This window comes from Penaeus chinensis, chromosome 21 (genome assembly GCF_019202785.1).
Source record: "Penaeus chinensis breed Huanghai No. 1 chromosome 21, ASM1920278v2, whole genome shotgun sequence".
In the NCBI taxonomy this organism is placed as follows: domain Eukaryota; kingdom Metazoa; phylum Arthropoda; class Malacostraca; order Decapoda; family Penaeidae; genus Penaeus; species Penaeus chinensis.
In genome coordinates, this window is record NC_061839.1 from 4238070 (window position 1) to 4250569 (window position 12500).

At 35.5% G+C, this 12500-nt stretch overlaps 2 protein-coding genes across 3 annotated transcripts in view; both read right to left on the reverse strand.

The window, feature by feature from the left end:
* Window positions 1–2624, reverse strand: part of LOC125036344 (rho GTPase-activating protein 8-like) — a 96696-nt gene extending 94072 nt beyond the window's left edge. For both annotated transcript variants that reach the window (XM_047628902.1, XM_047628901.1), the window contains exon 1: window positions 2324–2624. In XM_047628902.1, coding sequence (XP_047484858.1) covers window positions 2324–2360 — 37 coding nt within the window. In that variant the 5' untranslated portion in view covers window positions 2361–2624. The remainder of the gene's footprint in view (window positions 1–2323) is intronic.
* A 6188-nt stretch (window positions 2625–8812) lies between these two features.
* LOC125036758 (BTB/POZ domain-containing protein 9-like) lies at window positions 8813–11684 on the reverse strand. Its single transcript, XM_047629635.1, has 6 exons — window positions 11570–11684; window positions 10623–10768; window positions 10242–10490; window positions 9973–10068; window positions 9722–9858; window positions 8813–9382 (listed from the first exon to the last, which is right to left on the reverse strand). The coding sequence occupies exons 2-6, from the start codon at window positions 10761–10763 to the stop codon at window positions 9145–9147; spliced, it is 861 nt and encodes a 286-aa protein (XP_047485591.1). The 5' UTR covers window positions 10764–10768; window positions 11570–11684; the 3' UTR covers window positions 8813–9144.
* Between the last annotated feature and the right edge of the window lie 816 nt (window positions 11685–12500).

Consider the following 12500-nt stretch of genomic DNA (forward strand, 5'->3'; position numbering starts at 1 on the left):
AACATTCAATCTAAGATTATAAAAGTTTATGGATGAAGACATTTTGGTCAAAAGCAGAAATCCAGCCGGGCCTAACACAAAAGAATTTAATTTTTTGGCAAAATAAGAAAATCACACATCTATGGTACATTAGAATGACTGTATCTGTTCACTCTTTATGTATAAAACTATGAAGAATATCAGTGCTTCACCTTTTTCTTACTGCCCAGTAAATCAACACAGTACCTGGTCCTGTAGGTACTGATGCATATGGGTGTGCTATACATGTGTGTGTGTACATGTATGTCTCAAGTGTCAGAGTGCCACCAGATGCTGAACCATAAATAAAGTGTGTGTGTGTGTGTGTGTGTGTGTGTGTGTGTGTGTGTGTGTGTGTGTGTGTGTGTGTGTGTGTGTGTGTGTGTGTGTGTGTGTGTGTGTCTGTGTGTGTGTGTGTGTGTGTGTGTGTGTGTGTGTGTGTGTGTGTGTGTGTGTGTGTGTGTGTGTGTGTGTGTGTGTGTGTGTGTGTGTGTGTGTGTGTGTGTGTGTGTGTGTGTGTGGGGGGGTGTGTGTGTGTACATATTGATTCCCTGAATTATAAACAAAAGAAAAAGTTCCAAATGTACGTACTTGCCTGCACAAGTACCCCCTACCTAATATCAACCTATGTAACATACCTTAAATTGTGTAACTCTTCCCTTTTGGAACTCATTTCTTTTTTTACCCTTAAATCTTATTTCTCTTTTTATTTTCCCAATTCTTCATCTTATTATCTGTAACTATCTCAATATAAGAATCAATTCTTCTGAAAGTGTTTTGGTTTTAAAGATTAAAGAAAAAAGTTTCTGACATAAGCAAATATATAAAACCTGACCATAAATACCTTTCCTCCCCCATTTTTTTCTAGTCCAGTTTATGCAGTTATGCAACTTATGTTACTAATTCATGTGAATTATTATTACTATCCTGTTGATGACTCAAGAAAAGTCCAAGCTCAAAAGCTCACTGAACACACCCACCCAAACCACTACCAACCAGGGTTCTGTATTGACTCTGTCCCACTGTAGCTAATTGAACTTAAATGACAAATATGCATAAAGGATAACAGGGTTATGTAGCTCGTTTTTTTTTCTATTTAAATTTTTCTGTCTTATCTTTAAGAAACATTAGCTAATGTACACAAGCTTCAGTGTCATTTGTTATTTCCATGCTTTAATAATTTTCTTGAAGAAATCATTTAAGGCCCTTTAACTCTTTGGAATTAATGATAAATTTGGTAAAAATACAGATCTTGAAGAAAACAGATATATATTAATTCTAGTTTATCTTGGATTATAAGTTCATCCAATATTTGTTTAGGACAATATAAGATGCCATAAAATTAAGGAAAGATTGGATTGCTACGGAATATGAATATGGAGAGACAGTAATAACATAAAATATCATGACCCTTTAGTTAAAGATAAAGTTTAGCAAACATTGTTTCTTGAGCCACATCCTCCCAGAGAATAAAGTCTTATGGTTGTCATGGCCTTAGGTTAAAGGTGGTAAGTCTTTAGCAAGACAAAATATTTGAACTTTATTGGATGAGATTACTTGCAAAGTCTATATGTCTCTATATGGTTTTGTTGTATGTATTCTATATGGCCATCTTGGAAGCTCAGTTTAATTCTGCCTTTATGTGGCCTTCATTTCAAGCTTTACCAAGATTTTAGCTTTATCATTAACAAACACTACTCTCTAAACCCATTTTTCTATTAGATTCAAGAAATATTTTTAAAAAATGAAAAATGGTTCCCTTGTAATACAGACATTTATAAATCCCAACCAACACAAATTTTGGTATATTCATGGATCTATTAAATCTACCAACTTTCCTTACTCCATTGCTGAACTTGATGTTCTTACCCACTGTTTGTTGATGAGCACTGTTATCAGGGTATGTATATATACATATACATTTACAAATTATATATATTAATTATATATACTCTGTACATTTAACTACATAGTTGTGTGTACACATTTACCTTTCTGTAAATATAATGACAGTACAAGAAATTTAAAAATAATCTTCCCATCCACAGTATTTCACAATCCTAGGTTACAACAAATAAGGCAACTTTTTGTTAACCTAAAATACACTGAATAATTTTCTCAAAGGCAGATGACACAAAACACATCAAGTACACGACTTTTACAGCGAAACAGCCAATCACAATCTCTTCCCCATTTAAAAGTTACAACCACAACCGCCCCCATACCGAAACTTCGAAAACCTGGATCATTTTGAACAATTCGCTAACACACTAATCAAGAAATCACAACATGGGCAACGTCTTACCTCCTACGGGCCTCGCTGGATCCTTAAAAGTTCCCATTTTGTCATTGACACATAGTGCAACACAGCCCACAACAACCGCTCGCGAGGTTTACTCCTCTTCCTCTTCTTCTTTCTTCTCTTATACGTTTTTTTCACACTCTTCTTGTCTATATCCACTGGATCCTCTTCCTGAATCGCCTTTCTTCCTATATCATTTCTAAAATTTTGTATTTTTGTAGCAATATAAGGGTATGAGCAAGGTCTCGTCCCTCTCAGCTGATTCGGGTTTGTTGACAGAGGAATACCGTGTCCGATGGCGTGCGTGCCCAGCGGCCCTCGCGGTTGGATACATGTTTTGGGTACCGAGGGATTTTTCTTTCCAGTTTGGGATATATTGATCTATGTATTTTATAGGTTTATTTGATTCAAGAGGACTTTATGTACTGAGCTGCCAGAGAGAATTGGCATCACCTTTAGTTTAAGAGCTGTCCACGCCTCCGGACGATTTAAGACGTCGTGAGGAGTACGTCGTTCGCTAAATGTCAAACGTGATTGTTTTTAGCTTTTAATCACTTATTCATTAGGAAAAGGAAATCTAGGCTCAAAGGCACGAAAGCGTAGGACGTCTAAGACACTTGATATGAGTCAATGTTGGTAAATGCTGAGCGGAAACTTAAACAGGAAAGCGGTCAAGCTTGATTTCAAAATCAGGAGAGAGATAACAGTAATTCCATGAATAATTTGAATAGTGATATGATATTCAAATCAGTACCTTGATACAGCATTGTACCTTCATTGTGTCAACAAGGTTACCAGTAATTAATTGTTAAAATTGTAAACATCGTTTTTAATTACATTTGCTTCCCTTTCAGGATTTTGTGCGAGACGGTTTTATTTATTATAATCCTCAGCGTCTAATATGCTATTCTCAGAATGATGCCTCATACCTTATTTTCTCAGGCCTTTTTGTTAATTAAATGGTAAGTAAGCTCTCCTTCACTCAAACAAAAATGATCAAAGAATGTTTAATAAAAAATAAATATTAGGTATGTTTAATCCATAGCAAAATGTAGTGTCTTGGCTGGCAAAATATTAGTAAAGAGACCAATGTAGTAATTAATAGCCACATTAATTTTGGAAGGATGTTAAATATAGTATTTTTAAGTATTTTTCTCCATACAGCATTGTCACAACTTCCCTTCCTGGAGTGGAGTGACCAACTGCCTGTTTCTCATGTGGGCTGCCTGAATTTTGTCCCATTTCATTTAAGAAAATGCACAATGATCTGTATATTGATAACTCTTTTAATGCTTACAGCACACCTTCTAAAACCAAGATGACCAATGTCTGAACCACATATTTAAAATTATTACAGACATAAAGTTTTATACACTATGGAATCTTTATCCAATTGTCTCAAGGTTGACACTATCTCCCAATAACGTTGTAGCATCGTTAACTACAGCTGCGCCCCATTTGCTGCATCTTAAGCCATCAGAGACTCTCACTTCTAAGTCCTTTTCGACATGATCTTGATCCAGGTGACCACGTATCCTTATGTGATAATCTCATTAATTTTCTTAAAGCCATTGTACATACATTTACATTACCAACATTGAATGACAGCTATTTCTTACTTCACTCATGTAGTCTACAAATCCTCAGCAATAACTTTTTTATGGAATTTCAATATAAGACTGCATAGTCTCATGATGTCATTTGCAAAAATTATGAAGAAGATTAACAGACTATCTTGGGGCACACCTGTAGTCACTCTTGTCCATTCAGAATTCTCACTTCTCACTGTCACTCACCTCAATTAGTTAAAACTCTTCAATACATTTTACAACTTTGCCTTTAAATCCACATAGTAATATTTTTATTGGTATGGTGTGAGAAGCTTCACTGTAGTCTAGATGAATAGCATTGACTTCAATGTTGATTTGAAGAAAAAGTATTTTCACTAATTATTTATTTTTCTCTTGAACTGTTTAAACAGTCCCTTTTTCACAAGAGACATACATTTATATATATGTTAGTCGATTTGATTATTATTAAAGGAACGGTACACAAGAGAACATTACTCAAAACTACCATCTTCTTCTGATTGTCAATAAGATAACCAAAGATAATGAAATTAATAGTTATATTTTCAGGTATTCAACAGCAGAATTCCCCAAAAGAGACCCAGAAGCCAAGGATAGATACCAAGAGCAGAGAAAAGGCTGAAACAGCAGCAAATTTGACAAGAAATCTCTAGGTTTTGCTTTGAGAGGATTGATAAATAGTTTGATGAGAAGGAAGTGTTTTGAGTCAGAGGTGTAGGCTGTTGGATGATTAGACTAGTTATTATGCTTTTTTTTAATTTTCTATACCCGGCACCATTGGGTTAATTAAATAATGGTAAGATTCTGGTGTTGTTTGTATTATTACATAAAGTCAGCAGTTTCATTAAAGATGTAAGATAGTTACAATAAAGATATATGTAATATATTAATCTTTCAAATATATTAATTAAGATCTGGAATTACATTTTTCATAAGATACCCTTACATAAGTTCAAACCATCTTGGTGGTGATAATTTTTCAGTCCAATATTTGGTATAAGTAAGCATTTATTATTTTAATTTGCTTCTGTTATCACACAATGATCATAGCCATTTTTTGTTTCTTAAAATTGGATTTTGTGCTTGAATTTCTCCTTATTTTGATATTTTCCTTTTTCATTGTCCATTTATATTCCCTTTTTTTTGGTTTATTACTGTTTCTGTTTTATTTTTGGCCAAGCATTTCTTAAGTATTGTTTTAGGAATTATCTTTTTTTTTTATTACAATTCCAAAAGAACACATATAGAAAAGACAGGGGAATTTGCAACAGAAATTAACTTTTTTCATAATTATTCTTAATTATAACAAGGAGTCATTTTTTGTCATCATTAGTTAGTAATGTATATAATCATATTGATATAATTTATGTATGGTATATCTTTCTTTTATGCCACATTTTCTTTTATTTTTATTTTATCAGGCTGTTTTTCTCTTTTGATTGTTTGAGACTGTTTGTATTGTTTACTCCATTACAGATGAGTGTTTGCTCAGAGTAAACTCAGTCTTTATTATTTTTTACACTATATAGGCTGCAAGCTGTTTATAATTTCAAAGATTTTTACCTTCTCTTTTTAGTTATTTATTTGAAACCTTCAGCCTACCATAAAAAAAAATGAAAGGTTCTCTGTAATAAATGTAACTTTTAATATTTCTAGGATTATTGAATGTAATTAATACAAGTCATTAGTACTTACCTTGTATTTGATTCAGTAGTATAACTCATTTTTGCATCAAAATTCTAGTAGAAGTAGCTGTGTTCTTTCATTACAAATTTTGTTATTTAATTTTGGTTCTCTTATATTTAACATTAATGCTTAACACATTTAATTAATTCTTTTTGGTATGTGAACAATGAGAAATTATTTGTTTTCTTTGATATCTATCTATAGAAAGATATTGAAATAAGCTTATTATTTCTTATATAACTGCCAGTGCATTATGACTGTAGGAAGTATGAGTATGAACAAATGAGTCCCAGAAGATACCTATATATGTATACATAGATTTTAGCAACAATGTCCAGACCATAGATGTTATTAGTAGAGGTGTTCAAAACAGAGAAGGTGAAAGTCTTAAATACCTGTAAACTTATGCATGTTTCAGATATTAATTAATTTGTGTTCTTTACAGGGCAGGCAGTTATCAGACTCTTACTACTTACACTTCTAATTTTACCAGAAACACCACCAAATGGTATCTTGAGAGTGATAAAGATTACATACACATAAGTAATATATGATGAGGAGCCTGGCCTTAATTTGAAGTATAATAGAATCATTAGAGTCCCTTCAACCATCAAATTCAGGGTCACATGGTCCTCTCAAGCTCAGGGCATTCATCCAGAAACAAACTTTCATATGCAAAGTAATCTTTCAGGTTTAAAAGACGGTTTCTCTTACTCCAAAGACATCCTGTTTCTGAAATGTCTTATGCAGGTCATCAAAATACAAGCTGAACATTCCACCAACAGCAGGTTTCAGAATGGTACAAATAAAAAAAACATTTTCTTTCAGCATTCACAGATATGTGTATTCCATTTATACTTTGTTTAATTCTGTTAATTTGTTTGCAAAAAGTAAACATTCAGTGTTCACATTTAGTGTACAACTTTTAAGTATCCTGTATAAAATAGGAAAAACTAAACTTCCTTGTGAATAACATCAGCTTGCATTTCAATAATTGTAGTATATTAACTGATATATAACCAAATGGGTTGGTCTGATGTGTTCGGTAGAGGGTATAATGCCCGTGGTCCATGATCCATGTAATCCTATTGAAATAGTGAGAAGTTAAGGAGTGTCCAGTCCAGTACCATATAGAAGAGAAAAGTAATTATAATGGCTTCTGGAATTATTGAGTTATTTTCATGTCATAGTTATTTTTTTCGTGGATAAGGCATATTTAACCACAAAGAACACAATTCCTAGGCACACAAATAAAGGAGGTGCGACTCAAAAAGTAATGAGACTGGTACTAAGAAATCTTACTTTACTTGCAATGGCAGTTAGTTTAGTTACCCCCAAGAAAACACTTAATTGCTGAGAAGTCCAACCCTCTTCTTTCTGGAAATAGATCTAAAAGTTTTCTTTTATAACATAGATCGTTACCTTCAGTGGCGGATGGATTTCCTCTCCATAATCTTTAATTTGATCTCAAACTAAAATCTTAGAAATACTGGGAAATGGGAAAGCGATTCAGCTCTCTATGATGGTCACTTGGGTGTATTTTAAGCTTTGTTGTTGTTGTTGTTGTTCTGGTGTGTGTGTGTGTGTGTGTATATATATATGTGTGTGTGTGGGGGGGGGGAGAGATGAAGGCATACCGCCCCGACTATCTTAGTATAATAGTTAAGCTTCCCCTTATATACCCCCATTTTCTGTGTTCTGGGCAACTGGGAGTATGGGAACGTTTCTGCCTTCTCAGCTGATCTTGAGGTTGGTGTTGTTAGTGAATGTGTGCCTCTGATGCTCAGGGAAACGGCGCTGTTGTGATTATGAAATTAACAAGGTAAAGATGCAGAAACTTACAGTTCATTTTTGTTTCGTTTTACACTTGAGGAGTGTGCTGGATTAAGGATAAATTTGATCCCTGCAGAAAAGTAAGGTAGTATAGGCTGTGCAGTGTATTCTTCGGTGTAAGTTTTATTACTTCATTGTTTTACTATTAAGTGTAATTATGTGATGAAAGTCGTTTTCATTCATAAACATAGTAGCTCTGCTTTAGAAGTTCGCATTAACGAGGTTCAGAGTGAGCCCCTCCCCCCCCCTTGCATCCCCTCTTTCCCCAAGTCGCATACCACTTGGCCGAGCTACGCTCCCCTCTTTCAGCGGAACTTCAGTATAATTAAGAACTGCACAAATTATATATATGTGTGTGTGTGTGTGTGTGTGTGTGTGTGTGTGCATATACATATACATATATGTATATACATACACATGATTTATTAATTTCATATACAGAATGTGTGTATGTGTGAATGTATACATAATTTTATACACGCAAATGTGAATATGGGGGGAAGGGTTATATGTCGAGTATGTGTGTAAATAACAAGAGTTTGCACTCTGTGTGGAAAAGAGCTTAAATTTCTGCTTTGCGAGAGAAAACGGAGGGCCACAAGAGGGAGCTTATGCTGACACACGCACGAACGGGATCCCGAATAGGCCTTTTGATAATCTTTGTACAAGATACTTTAGCGGTAAATATTTATTCATGTGGCACTGCATAGAATGTGTCACCAATGTGGTGAAGTAGGAGAATACACACGCGTGCGCATGTATGTGTGCATGTGTGTTTGGAGACACACATACACGTGTGTATCTCTCTCTCTCTCTCTCTCTCTCTCTCTCTCTCTCTCTCTCTCTCTCTCTCTCTCTCTCTCTCTCTCTCTCTCTTTCTCCCTTTCTCTCTCTCTCTCTCTCTCTCTCTCTCTATATATATATATATATATCCATATATATATATGCATAGATGTGTGTGTGTGTGTGTGTGTGTGTGTGTGTATGTATGTATGTATGTATGTATGTATGTATGTATATGTATATGTGTATGTGTATGTGTATGTGTATGTGTATGTGTATGTGTATGTGTATGTGTATGTGTGTATATATATATATATATATATATATGCATCTATATATGCATAGATACATGTATGTGCGTGTATGTATATATATATACATATATATATATATATTATATATATATATATTTTCCCTAAGCTATATAACCGCAGGGAACAATGCACTCTAATGGTCTGAAGAATATTGTGGTGTGTCAAGCAACAACCTTTTATCAGTTTATCAAAAGATATTTCTTGAAGCATATACCCATTTTCTCATTTTTTACCGTAATTCAAGTGAATCGCTAATGTTAAAAATGTGAATTAACTAAAACACAGCGAAAGTATAATGCCTTTAGTGTGTACTACATCCCTCATTAATCAAGAGAGAACCGTATGCTTCTATGAGTTAACAAAACTGATTGTCGTAAGAATATCCTATTCTAGTAATTGTTATGACAAAGAAACATAGTGACCTGACATAATAAATAAACATTAAAATGTGCCTTCGTTTCCTTTAACAATTTTCGATAACTAAAACCATAATCCGTTTCTGAAAATAAATATCCGTGCAATATCATCCATAATCAGCTGTTTCAATTAGTGCATCTGCAACTGCGCTAGGTCTCCCGCGCCCATTTGTTTTGTGCTGCAATGCAACACCACAGAATCTCTAGTTCCTTTGGTCCCTGATTTTGCAACATATTTCTGGAAGAGGCGCTTCCTTGGCCTGTGTGATGTTGATGAGGATGTCGCAGGCCTCCGATGCCGTAAAGATGTTCGCGGGAATGACATGTTCGACGAACTCGTGCGTGGTCATGGCAAGGAACCTTACGTGCGGGAGGAAGGACTCGATCTCCTTTCGAAGGTCATCGGTGTTAGCGCCTCGGGAAGCCAGGCGGTGGCGTCCCCTGAGGAAGAAAGATAAAGTTGAGATAACGTCGCTCTATCATTGAGTTTAAAGTCCTTGAATGACAGAAGATGTAGATAGTAAACAATGACTGTGAAAGTGAAAGTTTTTTACGATACTAAACCACGGAGATAAGCTTGCAGTGTCGATAATATATAAATACTTATTTCTATCGTCTTATCTTAATCCTAAGAATTATTTTAAATCCATTACAAATGCTAGAAATGTGTGACGTCAAAAATCTTTCCTCAAAAACATAAATGAATTTGTAATACATAAATCAACGTAAAGATCGGAAGGTTGGGAGTCTGGGGAATTAAGTACGAAGAAAATGACTTACCACGCCACGATCCCTCGGAATATCTGAACCTCAGAGGTGTTGGTAACATAGTTCGAGAGGAGATGAGCTAAGGCTGCTTTGCTGAGGAGTCGCATTTGATGCGTGGAAAATACATCCTCTGTAGTATTTCTAGCCATCTGTGAGGTATAACATCCATTATAAGTAAGGTAAGGGAGGAGAGAGAAAGAGGAAGGCGGGAGGGTATAATATTGATACGTATGTATCATCTGTGAGTGGATGGGTGAACTTACCTGAAGGCATCGGTGTACAAGATCGGCATTTTCAAGTTGAACGGCGGCATCATAGACTTTTAAGACGTTAACATCATTCAGGTGCTGCTTGAGGTACTGCATATAAATGGAGAAAGAATGAGGTTTCCTGGAAAGTCATATCTAATACAACGTGGTCAGTATTTTTTATTATTATGTCTTCATGAGTGGGTAGTTAGAAAAAGATAGAACTGGAACCAAAACAAGAGCAACAAAAAAGCAAAATGTTTTGACGAAAAGCGAATCCTCACTTCGGAGCAGGCAGCCTTCAGTGCCCCCATCTGGTACTTAGTGGCGAGAACGCTGACTTCCAGCGCCATGGGCACGCTCGGGAGGTCGGGCTCGCCGCGGTACATGTACTCCAGCAGCCATGCGAAGGCCTCCGGCGGATCGTCGTGCAGCGGGAACTCGATGGGGAGGATGCTCGGCTTCCGGTCTTCGTTGCTATACAACAACTTGTCCAACACTGGGGAGTTCATGGCAAGGATCAGGCGGTGCGCCTGGAAGAGAAGTGAGCTGATAGCATCGAAGTTCCGTTTATGTGACCGTTTATTGAAAATTTGGGGGCTAACGGCAATGCTGACAAAAATAGCAACAATAATGAGAATATCAATTACGATCTTGGTGCTTACCTTGAGCGTGCGGCCCTCAAGGTGGAGTGTGACATCAGACCGCATCCCCGAAGCCAGCAGTGCCACGAGCCGGTCAGACACCGAGGTCAGGCAGCTCTGCCACGGGAGAGACGTCCGGTCGGGGCAGCTCTGGTGGTACATGATTTCTGCGGACGACACGAAGAAGTGTAAACTTTCCATTCGTTTTCATAGGGATGATATGATTATTTTAAGAAATGGGTTTTGCTAAAGGAATCTTTATGCCCCTTTTGATTGACCAAAATACCGAGCGGCGTTATCTTTTAAAGAAAGATGGTAGCACTGTAAAGGGCGGACAAAGTATATAGTTTAACCTCTACTGTACACACATTGATTAACGGAATTTCATTATATCTCATTGTCCTTTTATAACCATAAGTAACCTAATACTTGACACTTAATTTAATTTTAGGCTAAGTAAGAAAAAAAGGAATGTCTCTACGAATTAAGGTTAGATATGTGAACACAGTTACCTAAAACCCTATTTTTTCTACGAATAACATGTAGACACTAGATACTTCCTATTTTCTTTTCATCACATTGGACTATCGTCTTGTAATCAATTTAATTATCTGTCTACGTAAATATTTTAATTTGCTATTGTAACCATGAAACTGAAATCTGCTGCTTTGTTCTCAGTTTACAATGAACACAAAAGAGATAAGAAAAAAATAACATTATTTTGCGAAAGTTTCCAGCAGAATGATGTGCATGTGACAACTAGCCTCGACGAATTACTGCAATTATTAAAACCATGACCTAATTATGAAAAGCAGACCCGGGGAGGCATGATGGAAGTCTCGTTAAGGAACACCACGAAGAATCCTTTTAAACACCGCTCTTAAGCCTCTTTTCTCGCAGCTACACATCATATCATAATCTACCTGCGTTTAACTGTTAAGACTGAGGTGGCTGAATTCGTTACTTACAGAGCCTACAGCAGAAAGTGGATAATAATGCGAGACGATGATGAAGTTCAGTCGAAAACCGGCCTTCGTCTCCCTTTGTTGTCGTTATTGTCACCGAGTTTGTTAGGAAGAAAAAAAATGTATAAATAATTTTTAATGCTTGTATATGGGAATTGTTCGATTCTATTTTTTTCTGGGTGTTGATATGTCTCTTTGAAATGATTTTTGTTTTTTTTAGTAGTGTTCTGTTTTCCTCGTTCTCTGTTTATTTTAACAGAATTCTCGAAAAATTTAATTTCTTCTCAGTTTTTATTATACCTATTGGACAGCATTTTATATTAATTATGTAATTATATCTTCTAGTTAGTGTTTTCTCTTCGGGTTGTATCATTGTCACTTGTGTTTTAAGGCTTTATAGTAATGAAAGAACACGTTGTAATTAATGGTCGAGTTCCTGCTGTTTTCAGATAATGTCTTCAAATGGTTTTTAAATGAAGTTGATTAATATATACGTTTTAACACTGATTGAGTTGCAGTTATCTAAATAAAAGAGTGTATTATCTCACTCGTTATTATGGAGGTATATTGAGGAATTGGTCTAACCTGAGCTTCTAAGACATGCCTAGTTAGGCGTCATCACGTAGCGAGAATTTAACTAAATCTCTTGCAACTTTTTGAGATAATCATATTCTGAGATGATTTATAATTTCATCCAACAGCTTGAGAAATTGTTGGGTTGATAAAAGATGATAAGGTTTAACCAGCTTGATTCTCAAATGTTTCCGGTTATTTGTTTGTTTGGTTCTTTCTCCTCTCTGCCAATATATATTTCTTTCATAATCGTTGCATTTTTGTGAATAGTGACCGTGTTTTTATGCTCTCATTTACAATGTTTTCATGTACATGTCTTTTTTTTTTTTTTTTTTGCCGAATATAATCTGAGATATGATAA